Source organism: Triticum urartu, chromosome 7 (genome assembly GCF_003073215.2).
Source record: "Triticum urartu cultivar G1812 chromosome 7, Tu2.1, whole genome shotgun sequence".
In the NCBI taxonomy this organism is placed as follows: domain Eukaryota; kingdom Viridiplantae; phylum Streptophyta; class Magnoliopsida; order Poales; family Poaceae; genus Triticum; species Triticum urartu.
In genome coordinates, this window is record NC_053028.1 from 492431233 (window position 1) to 492451131 (window position 19899).

The following is a 19899-nucleotide window of genomic DNA, read 5'->3' on the forward strand; positions in this document are numbered from 1 at the left end:
TCCTATATATACCCATATACCCTAAAAACTTTGAGGAGTACAATAGATCGGGAGTTCCGCCGCCAGAAGCCTCCGTAGCCACCGAAAACCAATCTAGACCCGTTCCAGCACCCTGCCGGAGGGGGCAATCCCTCTCTGCTGGCCATCTTCATCACCCCGGTGCTCTCCATGACGAGGAGGGAGTAGTTCTCCCTCGGGGCTGAGGGTATGTACCAGTAGCTATGTGTTTGATCTCTCTCTCTCATGTTCTTGAGGTGGTACGATCTTGATGTATCGCGAGTTTTGCTATTATAGTTGGATCTTATGATGTTTCTCCCCCTCTACTCTCTTGTAATGGATTGAGTTTTCCCTTTGAAGTTATCTTATCGGATTGAGTATTTAAGGATTTGAGAACACTTGATGTATGTCTTGCGTGGGATACCTGTGGTGACAATGGGGTATTCTATTGATCCACTTGATGTATGTTTTGGTGATCAACTTGCGGGTTCCGCCCATGAACCTATGCATAGGGGTTGGCACACATTTTTGTCTTGACTCTTCGGTAGAAACTTTGGGGCACTCTTTGAAGTACTTTGTGTTGGTTTGAATAGATGAATCCGAGATTGTGTGATGCATATCGTATAATCATACCCATGGATACTTGAGGTGACATTGGAGTATCTAGGTGACATTAGGGTTTTGGTTGATTTGTGTCTTAAGGTGTTATTCTAGTACAAACTCTATGATAGATTGAACGGAAAGAATAGCTTCATGTTATTTTACTACGGACTCTTGAATAGATCGATCAGAAAGGATAACTTTGAGGTGGTTTCGTACCCTACCATAATCTCTTCGTTTGTTCTCCACTATTAGTAACTTTGGAGTGACTCTTTGTTGCATGTTGAGGGATAGTTATATGATCCAATTATGTTATTATTGTTGAGAGAACTTGAACTGGTGAAAGTATGAACCCTAGGCCTTGTTTCAACACATTGCAATACCGTTTACGCTCACTTTTATCATTAGTTATCTTGCTATTTTTATATTTTCAGATTACAAATACCCATATCTACTATCCATATACCACTTGTATCACCATCTCTTCGTCGAACTAGTGCACCTATACAATTTACCATTTGTATTGGGTGTGTTGGGGACACAAGAGACTCTTTGTTATTTGGTTGCAGGATTGCTTGAGAGAGACCATCTTCATCCTACGCCTCCTACGGATTGATAAACCTTAGGTCATCCACTTAAGGGAAGTTTGCTACTGTCCTACAAACCTCTGCACTTGGAGTCCCAACAACGTCTACAAGAAGAAGGTTGTGTAGTAGACATCATTGCTAGATCGCTTAATGAGCATAATGTGTCGGCTAGCCCTAGTTTTATCAATTATGCATCTAATTATGCGCAACAGCTGATTCAGAATAATCTTCATGCTTCGACTTCATATACTTTTAGCAACATGCAACATATGTATCCCAACTCCCATGCATCGGCAACCCCACAAATCTATATGCCGTGAACAAGATGATGTGTTCGGTTAATCAAGTTGAGACACCCCATGTAGGAACTTCCAATAGGATGCAACAAAGTGTTTCAACTTTTTATTCATCGGCAAATAACTTGCAGTATGTTAATCCAAACGTGCCGGTGGATAGGGAAATTGGCCATGCTACTACTAGTTATTCGACCAATTACCCTCAAACATCATATGCTACACCTCATGCTACTAATTTTCTGGCACCATACGCAACTGTTGATGTCCATAATTCGGCTCCGCACCTTCATGGTCATGGCCGAATAAGTGAAGCTTCTACAGGAGCACAAATGCCTTCACCTACTACCGTGGCATATCATTTTCCCCCAACACAATTACAAAATTTCGGTGACATCTCGTTACCGAAAGAGTCTAAAAGTGTCGGGGGGCAATTCTATCCAGATTGGGTCATTAAGAAAAATCTTACGTCTTTTTGAGACGAATGCAATGTTGTTCTACATGAATTAATAAAAGAGGGGAGGCCTATTAATTCTACTGCGATTCAAGCTAGATTATGCCAAAAAGAGAAAGCATTGGGTGTGGATAGAATTGTCAAAAAAGGTGGTGATTCGGATAACAAAGTTAATTTGGCTATTGAAAAGACCGAATCAAGTATGCCGAATCTTTTCTAGAAAAACAGGACGACAAGGTGTTGGGGAGCTATTTGAAAGAGGAACAATATATCGTTCAAGTAACACAACCATCATGCTCTCCCAACGTGTTTGAAGAGGTATGTCTAGCAAGTGATTTACCTATCTTCCAATTTGGTCGCAACTTTATTGTTGATGCTTCTATAAGAAAAATTCTCATAAGTAATTTTGAAAGACCAATGAAGAAGGGAAATTTACTTGTTAGCAATAAAACTATTATAGAGCATATCAGTCAACCTGTTGTGCCATTTATAAAGACCGATAGTGACCTATTATTGCAGCCAAAGTTTTCCCCATTGCTTTATCAAAATTGCATATATAATTGGGTAGCTTTGCTTGTTTCATACTTGGCTTGCACTTGATCTCAATTGAGACATGTGTATTCTAACTATTTTCATTTCAGAAATTTAAAGCCAAGGTCAAGTTCTTTTGAGAAATCTGATGCTAATATAATATCTTGTCCAAATACATTGGAGATAGGATGCAAAACACAATGCATAGCCGAATGGGGATATTCCAAATTTGAACCATTCATTTGCTTAACTACAAAGCCGTTTGCACACCAAGATTGGCTGGAAAACAAGAAGTATACCTTCAATTCAAGCATGGGTGATCAAATATTTGATTTGTTGCTGAAAAATAATTACATTAGAGTTCTTAATCACCATGCGAAGACATCAATCCAAGGGAGAATGTATTGCAAGTTGCATGATTCGTCCAAGCATAATTTTGAGGATTGCAACATGTTTCGTCGAATAGTTAAATCGGCCATTGATAAAGGACGATTAAAATTTGTTGAAACACCAAGGGATGAGCAGTCTATTCCGATTGGTCCTAATGGAAAAATGTTTTTGAATCGACTGCTTCAAGACGATTCCTTTAAAGATGAGAAGGTAAAAACTACAGGTGATGGGATCAAGCTTTCAAGTAAAGAAATTGTTCAAGAGCACAATGAAAATATTCTTGAAGGAATGAGTTCTATCGAAGATACAATGAAGACGCCAAGGACTGGGGGGGCAACAAAGCAATCCAAAGATCGATGCAAGCAAAACAAAAGGAGATAAATGCCGCAATAAGCACAAGCACAAGAAATCCAAGGTCACTTTTGCACAGTTATTAGATAAATATCGAAAGAACAGTGAAGAGAATGGTGCTCATCGACCGAGTAATGCAAAAGCATCAAGATCACCCCCTAGGCGCAAATCCAAGGATCGATATTGGCAAGAAGAGAATTTTAATGCAACGTGTTTATATCCTTATTTTGGGTCGCCAATGCCAATGCCGTGGATGCCTCCCTATGCTCATGTAGATCGATATTCATCATGGGATAGGTATGATACAATAGCACATTCTCCATCATATTTTAGACCATCTCACCATTATTATGCAGCTTCAAGAAGATCAACGTTCAGTGAGCTGTCATATGTTCAAGACCGTTTCAATAAGAAAGAATCGGTCCGGAGCTCAAGAAAGAAGGAAGAGGTGATCAAACAAGTATATCGAGTTAAAAAAGATGGTCGCAAGAGTGACAATTCAGATTTGATCTTAAATGATAAAGAGTCAATTAAAGTGTTAACATTGGCTACTAAAGGCAATGAGATGAAGCAATCAATTGTCGAGAATCAAAGTGCCAAATCTGAAGAAAAGAAGTTGAAAGTGTACAAGGTAAAACAAGAATTGTCATTACTTCAAACAAAATCACAGTCGGGGTGCTCACTCGGCTTATCGTATTGGCAAAAGAAGAAATTACAAAAACTTAGTGCACACGAGCTCAAAAAGAGAAACATGGCATGGGTTCCCAAAGGAAATAATCAAAACGAGAGTGATGTGCAATGTTCCATTGCAAGAAGTGCGACAAAGGTAAAGAAGGAAAAGAGTGAAAATTATGAACGACCAAGCCAAAGGTTTCAACATCTTCGGTGCACACATTATCCACATTCTCCAACTATGCCACTGATGCCAGTGACATGGAGTTCATTCTCAGGTATGACTGGTTACCCTCCATGAACTTATTTTGATCCATGGATGCAATATAATTTCTTACATCATGAAAGGGTATTACTAAATCATCATACGTTCGATTAGCTTCACTTTTGTTGCTAATTTAAATGGCCGATACACAATTATGGTCCTAGAAATAAAATGGCCGATATATATTTATCGTCCTAAGCACATACAAATGGCCGATGGAGTGTTGACATCGTGCTTAGAACAAACTCCGTGCAAGTTATTTTTCGGCACAAAAGTTTTGCCGAAAAACAGGGAGGCATGTGTTGACACCCAATTTTGGCATGGTAAAGAACTTAATTAAAATGACCTCAAATGGAGAAGTGGTCTACATGAAAGATTTCCGTATTATCGACATGAACATCTTCTAAGTTTGGGCCATCGCTATCCGATCTCATCTCGAGGGCCGAAACTATACTCGAAGTACTCAGATTTTGTATTCAAAGTATTATCCGGCCAATTAAGCCTCCAAGATGGCCTCGTATGAAAAATCTTTCTACATGAACTGTCTTCGCCTCGTCGAAATGGTCGATTTTGATATACAAATCATTCCAATCCGAATTCATATGCAAAAGTTACAGCCATCTGAATACAGCCCTATCACCAGCCAAAACTGGCGCGCCCCACCAGACACCGTGTATGATGGGTAGCGCGAATAATAGCCTGTTTTGCACGAGCGATTTGTCCTTTAAGATGACTTCTGATCAAAAAACATTCAACATGAAAGTTGTTCATCTCGTCGAAACGGTCAAGATTGCTTTTGGGCTCGTTTCCATCGAAAGTCGTTTACCACCTCAAAAATTATCCGCAAGGTCCAGCCAATTTAAACCGAACAGTTTTGGAAAGTTCGAACAAAATCAATCCGAATTTGACTAGGGTTTTGAATGTGAATCCAAGCCTTTTCCTTGCACGGGAAGTCCAGCCGCCTCTTATATACCTAAGGGGTGACGATCGATTGAACAACACACAATCGATCAAATCATCTACCACTTTTTATCTTTTATCTTCTCCCTTGTTCTTCTTCTTCCTCGTTCTTCGTTCATTCTTCTTCATTGCAGAGCGGTGAACCTCGAGGCCCTAGGGGCGATCAGGTCGACCTAGGGCAGCCCATAGCCGTCGCGCGCCCTGACGGGGTCCCTCCCGGGCGTGTGGGGTTTCGGGTCGACAAAAGTGCCCACCGGATTGCTTGCGTACCGCGCTTCCGGCCGGGTCTCCTTCGACGTGAGCTGCGGTGCATCATCCTCGGTGTTGAAGGTACACGGTGACATGTTCGTGTGCGAACAGCCTGTCGAGCTGACCTACCGTTGACATATGAATATCTGTCAAGGCAGATGAACGAAAGAGTCTTAAAAGTTTCCTATGAAAGCATTAATGTTTTAATATCTTAGCGGTTACGACAATGGTACTTTTTCGATGTGGAACGAATCGAGCTCAAGATTTTGTGATATAACCTAATTAAGATTAGATTTTTGGATTGAGTCTACTGTATCTTTCGACTAAAGTTACTATATTTTGCCCGAGTCTACTATACATACCGACTGAATGTATTGCGATTTTTAGAGGGATATGTATGAAATATTTGGGAATGCCATAGAAAAACCATGGAATTACCTGAACAGAAACAATAAAGAAGGACATAAAAGGAAGAAAAGAAAACTAATAGTAATAAGCACTGCCCGAGAGCTCCTTTTAGCAATACATTGGATTTTTTTAGGGTTAGCAATATGTTGGATTATGATAATCTATCTTTTGTTATTTTTGTTGTTTGGCTAACCAATTGTTGCATGCTTTGGTGGCCATTTTTGTATAAAAATGTTCCAGCCAAACAACATTATTGAAAAGACGGCCATAGACGAAACAATATTTCGGGGCGTTATTAGTTTTTTACCCTCGGTAAAGTACATTAACCCACCGAATTAGGTAGGTGCGGAGAAAAGGCGAACAATGATGCATAACGGCAAAAAATGAAGCGTGAAATTTGTTGTTCGTCTTTGGAAGACATAGTGAAGTTGAGATCTGTTCGACGTTATTAATAAAAACCAAATTTATCTATTCTTACCAAGGATCTAATAATATTTATTTATTTTGAGTAGCATCTATCCGATTATCCATGGGACGGAAAATCAATGGCCAAGATCCATACTATAACGAAATTTGAAAGTTTCAGCGGAAAACTTTAGGGCAATATCAAAACTAAGCGTATATCCTTTATCTCTTGAATAAAGAACTTCTACCGCTCAAATGCATAAGTAAGTTGAAAAAGGAAGAAAAATAAATTTACAGCTGACAATTCATACCTGTAGATAATAAATAAACAAAATAAAGGCCGAAATAAAACCCGGTGGTATAGTAAAAAACAATAAATAAGCAGCATCGGCACGAAAGAAAAAGGAAAGTAAGTCGGAATATAACACATGAGATTCAAAAACTTGGGAGAGACCAAACAGACCTCCTCCTGCGTGCGTTGCCCATCAGCTCTTCCTCCCCACACCACCCTCCCCCTCCTCCCCCTCCCGAATCCGCCCGCGGCACGAATTCCTCTCCTCCAAATCCTCCTCGCGCCCCTCCCGGATTCAGCTCCCTGGATTTGATCCCTCCTCTTGGCGCCCTTCATTTCGCCGGCTTCCTCCTCCGCTGTTGAGTCCGGAGTCGCCCAAGAACTCGGGTTCTTGGCTTCTTGATCCAAACCCTGCCAATTCCGCGGGCCAGCGCGCGAGGGCTCGGTTCCGAGGTCCCCTGGGGCTGTTTGGGCGCCTCAATCGGGGAGCCCGCCCGGGGAATCCGTTTCCCTGACCTAAACGGGTGGGAATTTCTTTGATTCGCGATGGAGCCGGAGCAGCAGCACAACGCCCAGCCTCCGGCGCCCCCTGCAGCTGCGCCGCCGCAGCCGCCGCAGCCGAGGCCAGTGGCCCCTATGATGCACTCGGCCAGGTCGTGGCCACTCTCCTTCACGCCTATGTAAGCAATTACTGTTTTGCTTTCACAATTTGAAATCTGCCTCTGTTCTTTGCTCACGTGGTGGCATGAAGAACTTGGCTCGATTCAGGCGTTTTGAATTTTATTTTACCAGTATGATTTTCAAGCAAAAATTGCTCTTACGGAGCCAGGAAGGAATTTTTTTTTTGAGGTTAGAGAAATTTTGTAGTTGGGGATTTGATATGCTTGTGGACGTGATGCTAGTTTACACTGACCTGTAGTATATTGGACACAGTAGCTAGTGACAAGGCTGTGGTTACTGAATTTGCTATCTGACTTTTAGGGTTTGAATTTAAGTACAAAGATGCTACTTGAAGTGGTATGCATTGAGAAGAACGTTGGCTATATATCATTCACCATGATGCCATGCTTTGCTTGCTTCTTCTTTTTTTGGCCTTAATGGGTCTTGTACCTAGAAGCGCTGATGGAAAGAGTCTTCTGAAAATCTCACTGTTATAGTAGAACCAACTCCGTTCTCCGTTCTTAAGGGAAACAAATTCCATGATGTTATTGGTTACTTGTGGAACCACTTTGTTGCTTGTAACTCATGAGTCACTTATTGCTTCTTCGGTCAGATATAACAAATGCAAGCACAATACTGCATCTATAAAAAGTTTGTTACTGATGATCTGTTTTTTACTTGTATTTTTCAGAAAGCCATTGGTCGAAATTAAGAGTGTTACTCCACCAAAGAGAAAGAAGCAGTGCAATTGCAAAAACTCACACTGTCTAAAGCTGTGAGTTCTCTAGCACATGAGTATTTGTTTTTACAATGCACATCAAGTAATAGAAATATTCAGTTTAAGTGAACCTTTGCAAATGCATTACTATAACATTCTATTGTCATGCATGGAAAGTTAGTGTTGTGTTAGTGATTAACTAAACTGTGTGGTGTCATTTGAAAAAAAGGAAACCTCCTGTACCTTTTAAGATATCAACTAGATAGGAATAAGATGATCAATTACAGTAACATAGTTTCCTCCATTTGCCTTTTCCTCATTAATGGAGAATTTGTAGGTAGCATATCACATTGTGATGTGTGTAGAAGCTTTGTGTTTCCTTTTGGTCCAAAGTGATTTGGCAAAAATATGAAGCATAAAATACATTGAGCTTAACTAGTAAGATCAGTTTGTTTTGAAAACAAATTCGTAGGTTCAGCTTTCATGATCTTGTTTTATTTTGGGGGGTCAATGGTAATGTTGCATTCTCAAGTTTATACCAAATCACCACTTTGGCAGTTTTATTGTTTAAACACATTCATATAAAATTTAAGGTTTCTTGTTCTATATGGTTAGTTGACTAATCCCATCCAATTTATAAATGAACTCATTTATTATCAAATTTAATATCTTTTGAATAGAAGGTGCAATCACTAACATGATATTTATTTATTAGGTACTGTGAGTGTTTTGCAGCAGGACTTTATTGCGACGGCTGCAATTGTAAACAATGTGGAAATAAAGTTGAGAATGAACATGCTAGGCAGGAGGCTATTAACAGTACTAAGCTACGGAATCCAAAGGCTTTTCAACCTAAGATTGAAAACGTTCCAAGTGCTCTTAGTGTTCGAAAGGTACATTCTTTCTCCTTGTAGAATGGTTTAAATGCATCATACAACAGTAGAAGTGAGGTTATATAAAATGGATAATTGAATTTGGACACATAAGATATGCTTGTGTCAAGCCTATTAAGCATGCTGTAAGGCTGTAAGTTCGAAGGAATCCTAGAATCAATGCCAAGGACAGTTAGTTTGAAGGCTGTAAGCATGCATGACTATTTGAAGACTATTCGGCATTAACAGTTACTCCCTCCGTTCGGAATTACTTGTCTCGGAAATTGATGTATTTAGAACTAAAATACATCTAGATACATCCATTTCTGCGACAAGTAATTCCGAACGGAGGGAGTAGTTTGTATGAAATGTGTCACAGTAGGCTTCTGAATTACGTGGTATTCATGCAGAAACTCTAGTGGACTATCTGTATCTTAAAGATCATATATTTCCAATTAGCGTGTAATGTTTTTGGTTATACATATAGAACATCCAATCTCTGCCAACTATTAACCAAGTGCAGAAACTAATTTCTCAAGTTTTATGTAAAGATGTATTCGGTTGTTTTTAGTTGCTGCACATGATTTGTTTTTGCCAATCCGATAAAAAGAGGCTGCAGAACAAAATTTATTTATAGAGAAAGTACAGAGACTGGAGACCAGAAGAAGGAATACTATTCTTGGGTTATAATTCAAATCCAAGGATTATCTCACTGTTTTATCACTCAACTCAATACATCATTATCATTTTGAAAACTGGCTCCACTTCATCCTTGTTTGGCACATCTGTGCCAGACGGTTTATTCCTAGTACCAAGCAACGGTCTGTTTGATGATCATTCCCGTGCCCGAAGGTGTGTAGGCGACCAGTAAGCAGATTTCATTGCAACAGTCAGTAACAGGGACATGTTCATTTATGCCTTTTGGCTTAATCTTAGGCCATGAGTCACTTTCCGTGGACGAACCTTGCGGGTAAAACCTTGGGTATTGGGGCATTATACATTTATACTCTACCAATTTTTTCATTACCGAAGCCAACATTATCAGTTCCGCTTCATCGACCCCGCTTTCATGATTGCTTCCTTTCAGATGGCAACGCTAATAGCTCACATTAATTTTTGCATTATATGTTGATGCCTGAACCGGAATCCCTTTTGTCCTGCCCATCTAGTTAAATTGACTATCTTATGTTCCATATTTTAGTCTGACCTGCCTCTCCTTCTGCATTATTTATTTAATTGTCTTATTACTAAATAATAATTAAGTTTACTGCATTTAAATAAAATAAAATATTTTCTTGTGATTCTTTTTCGTGCACTTAACTAATCTTCGCTGCCATCAGGATGCTGGAGCACCTTCAGTTCCAAAACATAATAAAGGTTGTCACTGCAAAAAATCAGGGTGTCTCAAGAAGTACTGTGAATGCTTTCAAGCAAATATCCTTTGTTCCAAGAATTGTAAATGTATGGATTGCAAGAACTTCGAAGGAAGTGAGGAGCTACAGGCTATAATTCAAGGGGATAATGCATCTGATAAAAATAACATTCAGCAAGCAGCTAACGTCACTCTGAATGGTGCCATTGGATCCTCTGGGTATAAATATTCACCTGTACGCAGAAAAAGACACCCAGAAGACCCCCTTGGTCCAGAGGTAATTTCAAGATTAGCTGGTTGACTGGTTCTGCAACTTCAAATAATCTGACATATTAAATTCTGATCTCGTGTAACACATCTATTTCTTTGGTAGTATCCTTTTATTTCTGCCTGCTCTTGTGTCAAAATCCAGTTGGGTGTACATCCACTTGATCACTGTTACTGATTTTTATCTAACTTCATCTATAAATTTTGATGGCTGGTAATTGTTTCATGTGTTCTAGGCTAACCACTTGGATGCTTCACAAGTTGCTTCTTCTAGTGGACTTGAAGGCTGTATTGGTTATCAGAGTAGATCTAAAATGGTCTATAGGTAAGTAAAAAATGCTGGACTGGTTAATTTGAATACTGGATAACCTCCTTGCAAAAAGAAATAAATGAATAACACCTTGGAACAAAACTGATCCAACTAAGCTCCTACCCAAATTAATATCAACAATGTATATGTCTTTCACTAAAATATTGTTTTCATTAGACCAAGCAAGATAATTTTACTTGTCAATAGTTGAAGTTATTCTTTTACTGCCCGTTCTATAGCTTATGAAAGTAGGTAGTGCCTTGTAAAATTATCGGTTACGAAAGAACAGATGTCAATGCAGTTGTACATTGATACCTCTTTCGTGCATTGCTTATTAATAAATATGCACTTTTATAGGTCTCCGCTAGCAAACACTATCCATCCTACGGATGTTAATGATCTTGCAAATCATTTGGTGATTGTATGCAGAAAGGCAACAGAAACATTCCTGACAATAGCTGGTAACTTCTTTTATCCTTTTCATTTGACTTGGTTATTTTCATAAATTCCGTTAGCGAGCACTCGAATTAGGCGAACTATTCAATTATTCTTGGTGAAAAGATAAAACTACCTTCGTGTCCAGGAACAGAACATCTTTTCGTTTGTTAAGTTACAAATCTTGATTTTTTTTATAACCAAACCTGGCTCCTAAACTAACATGTTAATTGGACACAGATATAGTATTTCAGATGCTTGCATAGCTGTTATAATTAATAAAACAAGAGTGTAAATATTATTATCAGAACTTCTGAGATATCATTTGCATCAGTTTGGCTGCCTGTTTTCTGGTTTCTCATTAAATAAATGCCTGCATGTAGAAGAATAACTTTGCTTCATCGAAGATATATCTAGTTTGAATGATCATTTTGTTGCAAATTTGAAAGAAATAACATTTTTGTTTAAGCACCTAATGCAGGCGGCAGCGCTGTCGATCCTGATTTATTTTGAGCTAAAGTGTCATTCACATTTGCAGATAATAAAGTCGAGATGGAAGTAGAGAGGGGAATTTACACAAATGCTGACCTAAACAATGATAAGATGAAAAACCGTGAAGTTCAGAATGGTGGTGTTAGTCAACCTGATGTTGCAACCCATATAGATCAGCGGACTGCTGGTGATCTCGAATCACCTTGCAATAACACCCAAGAAGACTATAGACCTGCCTCTCCAGGAACACAGGCACTATTGTGTGACGAGCAGGGCACCACGTTTGGATCAGATTATAGAACTTCATTTCCATCAGCATTTCATGATCAGGACACTCCAGAGCTAAGCGCTCTGCAAGAAAAGACGGTGTTGACAGGGTTCCGTGATTACCTCCGGCTGCTTATCACACGCGGGAAGATAAATGGTGAGAATAATTCTGCTAAGATCTTTCTACCCTTCCATATTAATACTAGTCGAGTAGTTCATATCGACTGTGAACAAAATATTTAGCATCCCATTCTTGTCCAGCATGATGTTTCAGCCCAGATCAGATACACTAAGAAATGGTGCTTTCCATGCTAACAAACTTCACTGTAATCCCTAACGTTTTCTTCTGTTGCCTCACATGTACTTGCAGCCAATAACTCAGCCGGGATGACAGAAGCCAACGCATCGTCCGAGCCCGCTATGGAGCTGGACGCTCGAAGAAACCACGGAGCAACCACCGGTCCCGGTGCGAGTTCCTTTCCACCAGAAGCTGTGGAAAGGCCAAAAGCCCCCGGCGCCCCCGAGAATCCGAGAGCAGGCGACCCCTCCGCATAGACCTGTTGATTAGAAGGCCAGAGTCAGCGTGACTGTTAAAGTAGTAGGTTCACCCACGAAATCTGTAATAACAAAGCCACCCTATTCATGTGTATATGTGGATAGTTATAGTCTCTGTTGCCGGTTTCCGGCAACCGGCCCGCCGCTGTAGCATCGGTCAGTCCCGAGGTGTAAAAGTAGGCAAAGATAGAGGTGTCCCTTGTGATTGTGTAATTAATTTGATTGATACTAATGATTTTCATATTCTTTTCTTATTATTTTACTCGTAACGTTTGGAGTTGGCGGTGAGCTCGCTCCTCCACTCTTACTAATATGTGGAACCAGTGATTACCACATGCCTTCGACAAGTTTGTTCTTGTACCTGTTTCTCTGCTATTGATATTGGAGTTAGCCAGATAACAGTAGATGATGAAGCTGTTTCGCAAATTAAGTTATCTACACTAGAATACTGAACGATTTTTTCCCCCTGCAATAAGCTTCTGTTCGATTGCTGTTGCATTGACATGTCGGCGTGAACGTGTATCTGGCAACATGAGAACCTGAATTACGCTGGCTTATAGCATAAAAATTGCCTATTTCCACAAGGGTCCACTGCGCATCCTAAACTCGAGATGCGTTTTCTCCGCTTAAGAAGCGGCATGCTTCTTTTTTTAAGAAGAAGCATGCATGAACATCATGCTATAGCAAATACGTGTCCTGCACGAAAAACCAAGCTGTTATGGTTTGAATGGCATGCTAGTACTTATTTCATGCTGCACCAGATTTTCTTCCCTTCTTTGTACACAACATGTACGGTTGTTTTTTTGCACCAAATTTTGTATGAATACTTGCCATAGCAGCATGATGTTAGACATCTCGAGTATAGGGTGTGAGTGGCTTGTGTGCTACAAACTGTTGCTTGTCCCCTGAGGTTCAGAATCTGAGCTTGTTTGGACCTCTGAACATGAGCTTGTGTGCTCTGTGGATATTTCTATCTCTTGCTGGCAGGTGTAGTCAACTGAATCATTCGGCGCAGTATGTCGGAATCTGTTGCGCTTTCTTGAATCCTTCGGCGCGTTTTTCCATGTCCCCGCTGAACCTGATCACGGCCTATTTTGATCCCCATCTTGTGCTTGTTCTTGTAGAGAAACATCACCAGTGTTACCAGAAGGGCAGAAGTTGAAGCAACTCCTGTGACTAGAAAGAGCCCTGAAAAGCTTTTGAAGTTTAGGCTGCTCGGGCTGATAATGGTTTCGTCGTTCTTACAGGCATGCTCATCTCCAATCCACTTCTTTTCTATCTGAATGATAGCATCTCCCTCTGTTATCTTGAGGATCGCCCTTGAGAAGTCGTCGACCAGAGGGGATCGCTCGGGGAACGCCTATGCAGAAGCATGACATATTCAAAATTTCAAATATACAGTACTAACTGGTTAAGTGATGGCTGTTCATTTGATAAATGAAATGAATATTTCATAATTCTTCATAAACATAAAAATAAAATATGTTCAAGATAAATAAATGCTAACTTTTTGCATGCATATAGTTTTAACAATATTTCATGATTCATAAAACAAGTGCCTATAGTGATGGCTGTTCATGACAGTTGTTCTAATTCCATGGGACTAGCCGTATTCTATAAAAAAACGTCGAGAGGTTGGTATCTATTTAAAACAGATTGAGAGCAGCTTTCTAGTTTATGATTCCTAGATGTCTGTCCTTAACAGTTGAGAGAGGTTATATAATGTGCAAAGTGTATTTTGTATAGGTAACTTACAAAGCCAAAACCTTCAGACTTGTAAATCGGTCCAACCATCGTGTAACCTTTGCAGTGCTTAGCGAGGAATAATTTGATGTATGGTACTTCATGTATGGCGGCAGCGATTCCACCATTTTTGCTCCCTTTATTGAGCGCATCAGCAAAATCATCTGGATTATTGTACGCCCGGATCTTGCTTCTCTCAAAACCAAGTTGTTCTAGTAGTTCCCTAACGTAAGAACTAGTACGGTACCCCACATACTCTCCTCTTTTAAGGAGTTCATGAACATCTGTTTCTGTGGGTTGAAGCTTCTGCACTGTCAGCATCGATGACAAATTGGCGGTATAACTTGATGTAATTACGAGAAGCACAAAGACCCATACAACAACAACCAATCTAGACAAAATACTTTCTATCCTTTCCCCTGCAAAATGATGAACAAGCCATCTATCAGCAACTTCAAACAAAACATGAGTACTGGATTACTCTTAGCATGACAGTATATTTTTTCATTTATATACTATGCCAAAAATAAACAATTCTGAGATAAAATTTATGGTAAAATACTGCAGAAATGGTCTTACATTTTGGGACGGAGGGAGTATTTAGGAGAAGAAAATAAACTTGAATTATATACTATTGAAAGTGAGCAGGAACTGGTATATAAGAAATATATATTCTTAGCTGCAGTAGTGTCAAAAATGGTCTTACATTTTGGGACGGAGGGAGTAAGAATCAGTTATTAATTCACAATTTTGTGAAACATCTAGTTATAATCTATCATATATGGCAAACGCAATATTTTTAAAATCTGGTTGGATAGTCTGTCATATAAAAATGCAATACTTTTGTTTGGAAATGATAAATCTGATATCACCACTCACTGTCTGCAAAGAAGGAGAAATATATTGCTATCCCAAGCTGGCGGAAGAATGAACCAGTCAATTCTGCATTTCTTATTCGTCGCTCCAATAGCCAGATGACAATTCCTGTGTAGATGAGAAATACGATGCTTGCAAACCACAAGTCACCAGTTAATGGCTTCAAGAAAATCCATGTGTTCTTATTCGTGTTGTCTTTGACTGGCACAATCATTGCTATCCCAGATTCAGTATAAGGTAGTGTAAAGTCGGCGTAAGATGTTCTGTTGTGCCGGATGGTTATATCCCCAATTGCTGCATCATACACCTGCAAGCATGTTGTTTACTGATGTGTGAGTACAAAGCCAAGTTACTTTTAATCAATGACGTATACTACTCATTGCTATATGAGGTATTGTGGAAAACCATACTACCAGATAGTGGCTTCAGTTACATGAAGCAATTCTACCATAGTAGTACCAATCACATCTAGTAGGAGTATTTGGTGGAGAAAGTTGTTTGGAGTAAACAAAGGAGGGTTTTCAAACCATTTTTTTTTTTGCTAAAACATTATCAAGTTGTACCAATGGGAACAAATGCACATGCGGATAAAAAAAACTATCACCTTAAAAGATCAAGCATATACAATTTCTTCAACTTAGTAAGACAGTGAGAAAAAAAATTCTTACCCCAAGAGGAACTTGGTAGACAAAATCATTATAGCTCCTATAATTTACTCCGAGTGCATCAAATGATACATATTCATAAGGGACTGCATATGGTAGTTTCTTTATCGCCTCTTCAAATACATCTATCGCATATCCTGTTGCTGTTATCGCATTGGTGACAGGATCCCTCTCCACCTTCATAAACTCAGAATATCCACTTGTCCGTACACCTACTCGGAGCTTCTTCCCGTTGGTAGGAATTTGCCATCCTTTAGGCACTATATGTGTTTGTCCTGGCCAGACCACTGGGTTGAGATCAGGCATAGGGTGTAAATAGGTGTGTGCTGACACATCTTGATTCAGGTTCCTGAATATTCCTTGCTTTGCTGTCCAGTAACCTATTTCTTTTGATTCTCTTCTAACCACATTAATTATCTGGAATGTGGAAAACTGGAGCTGTCTGTTTCTGAGGTCAAAATCACCACTCAAGCCTCTGAACTTACATTGTAAGATTGCATCCAAGAGTTTTGGACCAACTGTAGAAACACCCAAAGTTCCAACAAAGGTTGAGTTCTTTCTGTATTTTTGCTGCTTCTGAAATGTGGGTCTGGTCATGCTAACCTTTGCTGCTGCTAGTGCCAGGGCCCAAACAGCATCATAACCCCAGAGGCCGTAAATGCTTAGTTGCGACAGTGAGTCATCTGGGTAGTCCTTTCTGTACCTCTTGTTCCATCTCACAGTGAAATCATCGAGTGCCTTTGATATAGGTACATGGAACCTCACACCCAATGCACCATCCATTGCATCAAGAATTGAAGGGCTTAGCGAGTTGACGATATTTGCGATTCCATCCGTCAAAATCCACACATAGGCTTCGGTCATCATTCCGATCTCCTTGGCCTTTTTGAAGAGGATGGAACCAGTGGTTGGTAACATATGCACAATGTAGACCCTTGTCTGCATTGTCATTAGCTTGTATAGTTCTTGCTCAACTTGGTCACTGCTTGCTGACTGAGAGATCACACTGCGATACGGCATAGAAGCTCCGAACTCTTGGAGTGCATCCACCAGGTACGGTATGATGCCTCTACCGTAGTCCGTATCTTCGTATATGGGCACAACTTCCCTCCAGCCAAATGCTTTGATGAGAGCAGCAATACTGTTCACTTGGGCAGCATCGCTTAATGTTGCGCGCAAAAAATATGGCACATGGGCAGATGAAAGGGCAGGGTTCGTTGCCGTGAAGGAGATAACCGGGACTTGACTGTTATTCCCAATATCAGACACAAAAGTGGCCTCCGCGGATTTTTCTGGACCAATGATAGCTTGGACATGGTGATTCTCCAGCAGATCAATAGCTGTGCAATCAATGAAATTAAGAGAAATATTAATTATGAAAGCATTTTTGTAGATTATAGTAGCAACATATCGAGTGCAAGTAGAAATGCTAATGTATTGACCTGGGTTATATGATAATTTCTTAGGGTACCGGTGAATTTAGGGATTGATCAGCATAAAATCCTTGTACAGGTCTGCAACTTGTAATTTTTCGGGACTCCTTTTATATGCATTTAAAAACCCAGAATGGTTTAACACTTGCATTGGCAGTACAGAATGATAAATGCAAAAGAGAAATACTAAAGAACAAGGAAACTACAGTAAAAAAAAAGGAAACTTAGATCCAGTACTTGTTTTCTTTACTCTAACCCCAAAGTGTTCCAGTTATACTATGAGCCAATATTTGCATAGATTTGATTTCACATCTTCACGCAGACCCAAATCTTCCACTTATTCCATATACTTGTTAGTTATATTCAGTGCAAAATCGAAGCAATTAATCCAATTAAGATAAATATAAAATTTCCAAAGAACTAGCCATGGACAGGGGTGCCTGGAAGCTTGCTATCCATGTGCCAGAACCATGAGTTGGACGCGAGATCTTATGGGTTTCACCTCTAGCCTACCCCGAACTTGTTTGGGACTAAAGGCTTTGTTGTTGTTGTTGTTGTTGTTGTAAGATAAATATAAAATTTAAAATCATTTGTGTAGATTATATTGGCAGCATATCTAGTGCAAGCAGAAATGCTACTCAACCGTCAATCCTGTAACTAGAATGTATTGACCTGCGTTATATGATCATTTCTTAGGGTACCGGTGACTTTAGGGATTGAGCAGCTAGCATAAAGATCCTTGTATAGATCTCCAATTTTTCATTTTACAGGACTCCTTTATGGATGTAAAAACCCAGAACTTTTTAAGACGTGCATTGGCAGTACACAATGATAAATGCAGAAGAGAAATACTACCACTAAAGAACAAGGAAACTTAGAACCAGCACTTGTTTTCTTTACTCTAACCCCCAATGTGTTCCTGTTATACAGCACATTATTCATAGTTTTAAATAGACGGCTATAGCGGGCAGGGTGCCGCTAAATGGTCGCCTTCACAAATAGCCCGCTATAGCTGATTTGGAGGCCCGCCGCTATTTTCCATAGCCCGCTATATAACACATTTATTACTACGAGCCAATAGATTTGATTTCATCATACAGACCCAAATCTTACAGTTGTTTCATATACTTCTTTGTTATATTCAGTGTAAAATCACAATGAACGCACCTGCTGATGCAGCTTGGATATTGCCACCACCATTGGAGTCCCTGACGTGGAGAACCAGCCTGGTCGCGTGGTCTCTGTGGTGGACAGCATAGAAATCCTCCATGGCCATCAAGATGCTAGTACGCGACATCTTGCCCAGCAAGGACCTCATATTCAGGATCACGCCAACGTCGAGCGTGCCCGCTTCGCCCTCTGCGGCATTCTGAGCAAAACTCAGACCGAGGAAGAGGAGCAAAGAACACCACGAGGTGATCCTTGCTCTTGCAGCTGTGTCCATCATCCTCGGAGCTAAACGTTGTGCAGAGTGAGCAGTGCCAATGCTTAGCCTTATAGCACTGGTTTTCAGCTCCCGGTGCAGTGGAGATTAGCATTTTATTCTAAGAAGGTCAAACTGCATTCGGTTCAGTCAGCTCTCAACCAAAATGTCAACCTCCCCGTTCTGGCGTACTTCTCTGGTTATATAAGTATATAAAGGGGGAGATGCCTGTACTTTGAAGTGATGGTATATTGCCACACGCCAGTGAAAAACGGGGAAGCTCCCAGTGTCAGCCACATAAGCATGAGCTCTGTGCTTCCGGTCTGCCGGTGCAAACTCGGAGGAAATTCCCGGTGGCAACCCCAAGAAACATGAGCTGGACAGGTCCCTACATCTGGCTGGTCTCTGGTCCTTGACGAGTGGGGCTCCGAGGAAAAAGTCAGAACTCGCATTCGGCACTGGCAGAGGCTCGTACTTGTTCTGAGATAAGTCTAGTTAGTCAATGACCATCGGGTACTGAGAAATTGCTATTGGAGCAAGGAGCTTATCTAAACCAATAAGGTTCCTGGCCAAGTCGGTCTCCTTGAGCTCCCCCATCTGTTCCGAGCCGTCCGATCCAGTGCTCTGGCTCGTTTGGGCCATTGGATCTTCATCTCACAGCTAAATCTGTTTCACCCTACTGTTGTTTTTCCTAGCCAATGACGGTGGGCTCGTCTCGCGCTTGTTTATGTAAAAGAGGCATGAGAGCCATGTATCATCATTGCATTAAGGGAGAAAACACTTACAAGAAAAAGCCTGACACAAAACAAGAGTGTTCTTCACCCGCCATAACGGTGAAGTTATAAAAAAATAAGAGGTAAATATACCAGAGGTCTTAGAACTTGCACGCGGCGGTCACTTTGATGCACAAAGTTGCAAAATACGTGTTTGTAGTCATTAAATTTGTGAGACTGTTTAAATACAGTCACTCTTTCTCTGTACGCGAGCGTATCCGTCGATGCCAGCATGGCATGGGCCCACTGTCAATGGCACATGGACGCATTTTTGCACAAACCCCCTTCTTCTTTTTCTTCTTCTTCTTCTTCTTCTATGCAATAAAAATCAACAATCGATGGGACGAAAAGTTTAACTGCCAGATCTCGAACTCCGACCTAATGCTAGTACAATACAGGTCGCACAAACTGCGCCACACATCTGTAGACAGCTATTAAGAGTAACTAAGATTAATGTACAAAAACGGAAGCGCTCATGGAACAGAAATGGGCTGTGGTCCGGCGACCCATTTTGCACTTGTTTATTTTTCAGAAATTTGTAGATAGTATGCAAATTATAATGCCATTAATAAGATAATTTCAAA

General features: G+C 40.3%; 2 protein-coding genes across 3 annotated transcripts; one reads left to right on the plus strand and one right to left on the minus strand.

Annotated features, from left to right (window-relative positions):
- Positions 1-6635: 6635 nt before the first annotated feature.
- Positions 6636-12664, plus strand: LOC125522753 (protein tesmin/TSO1-like CXC 5). Of its 2 annotated transcripts, none has more exons than XM_048687785.1 (8): positions 6636-7134; positions 7806-7889; positions 8548-8725; positions 10045-10353; positions 10580-10668; positions 11011-11114; positions 11627-12004; positions 12218-12664. In XM_048687785.1, exons 1-8 carry the CDS (start codon positions 7001-7003, stop codon positions 12400-12402), a joined length of 1461 nt encoding a protein of 486 aa, XP_048543742.1. In that variant the 5' UTR covers positions 6636-7000; the 3' UTR covers positions 12403-12664. The 2 variants fall into 2 exon arrangements, with proteins under 2 accessions (XP_048543742.1, XP_048543743.1); XM_048687786.1 differs by having other exon boundaries at positions 6636-7107.
- Positions 12665-13360: 696 nt separating this feature from the next.
- On the minus strand, positions 13361-18545 carry LOC125524832 (glutamate receptor 2.8-like). Its single transcript, XM_048689858.1, has 5 exons — positions 18287-18545; positions 15690-17026; positions 15025-15328; positions 14158-14564; positions 13361-13762 (listed from the first exon to the last, which is right to left on the minus strand). The coding sequence occupies exons 1-5, from the start codon at positions 18435-18437 to the stop codon at positions 13373-13375; spliced, it is 2589 nt and encodes an 862-aa protein (XP_048545815.1). The 5' UTR covers positions 18438-18545; the 3' UTR covers positions 13361-13372.
- Positions 18546-19899: the final 1354 nt, after the last annotated feature.

Bases quoted from the DNA above. Each gene is read 5' to 3' on its own strand.
- LOC125524832 (XM_048689858.1), bottom strand. From the start codon at position 18,437: ATGAGGTCCTTGCTGGGCAAGATGTCGCGTACTAGCATCTTGATGGCC. The intron at 14,565-15,024 runs GTGAGTGGTGAT...ATCATTTTGCAG, and splicing joins TTTCTCCTTCTTTGCAGACA to GGGAAAGGATAGAAAGTATT. The intron at 13,763-14,157 runs GTAAGTTACCTA...GCTTCTGCATAG, and splicing joins AGTCTGAAGGTTTTGGCTTT to GCGTTCCCCGAGCGATCCCC.
- LOC125522753 (XM_048687785.1), top strand. From the start codon at position 7,001: ATGGAGCCGGAGCAGCAGCACAACGCCCAGCCTCCGGCGCCCCCTGCA. The intron at 7,135-7,805 runs GTAAGCAATTAC...TGTATTTTTCAG, and splicing joins CCACTCTCCTTCACGCCTAT to AAAGCCATTGGTCGAAATTA. The intron at 8,726-10,044 runs GTACATTCTTTC...CGCTGCCATCAG, and splicing joins GTGCTCTTAGTGTTCGAAAG to GATGCTGGAGCACCTTCAGT.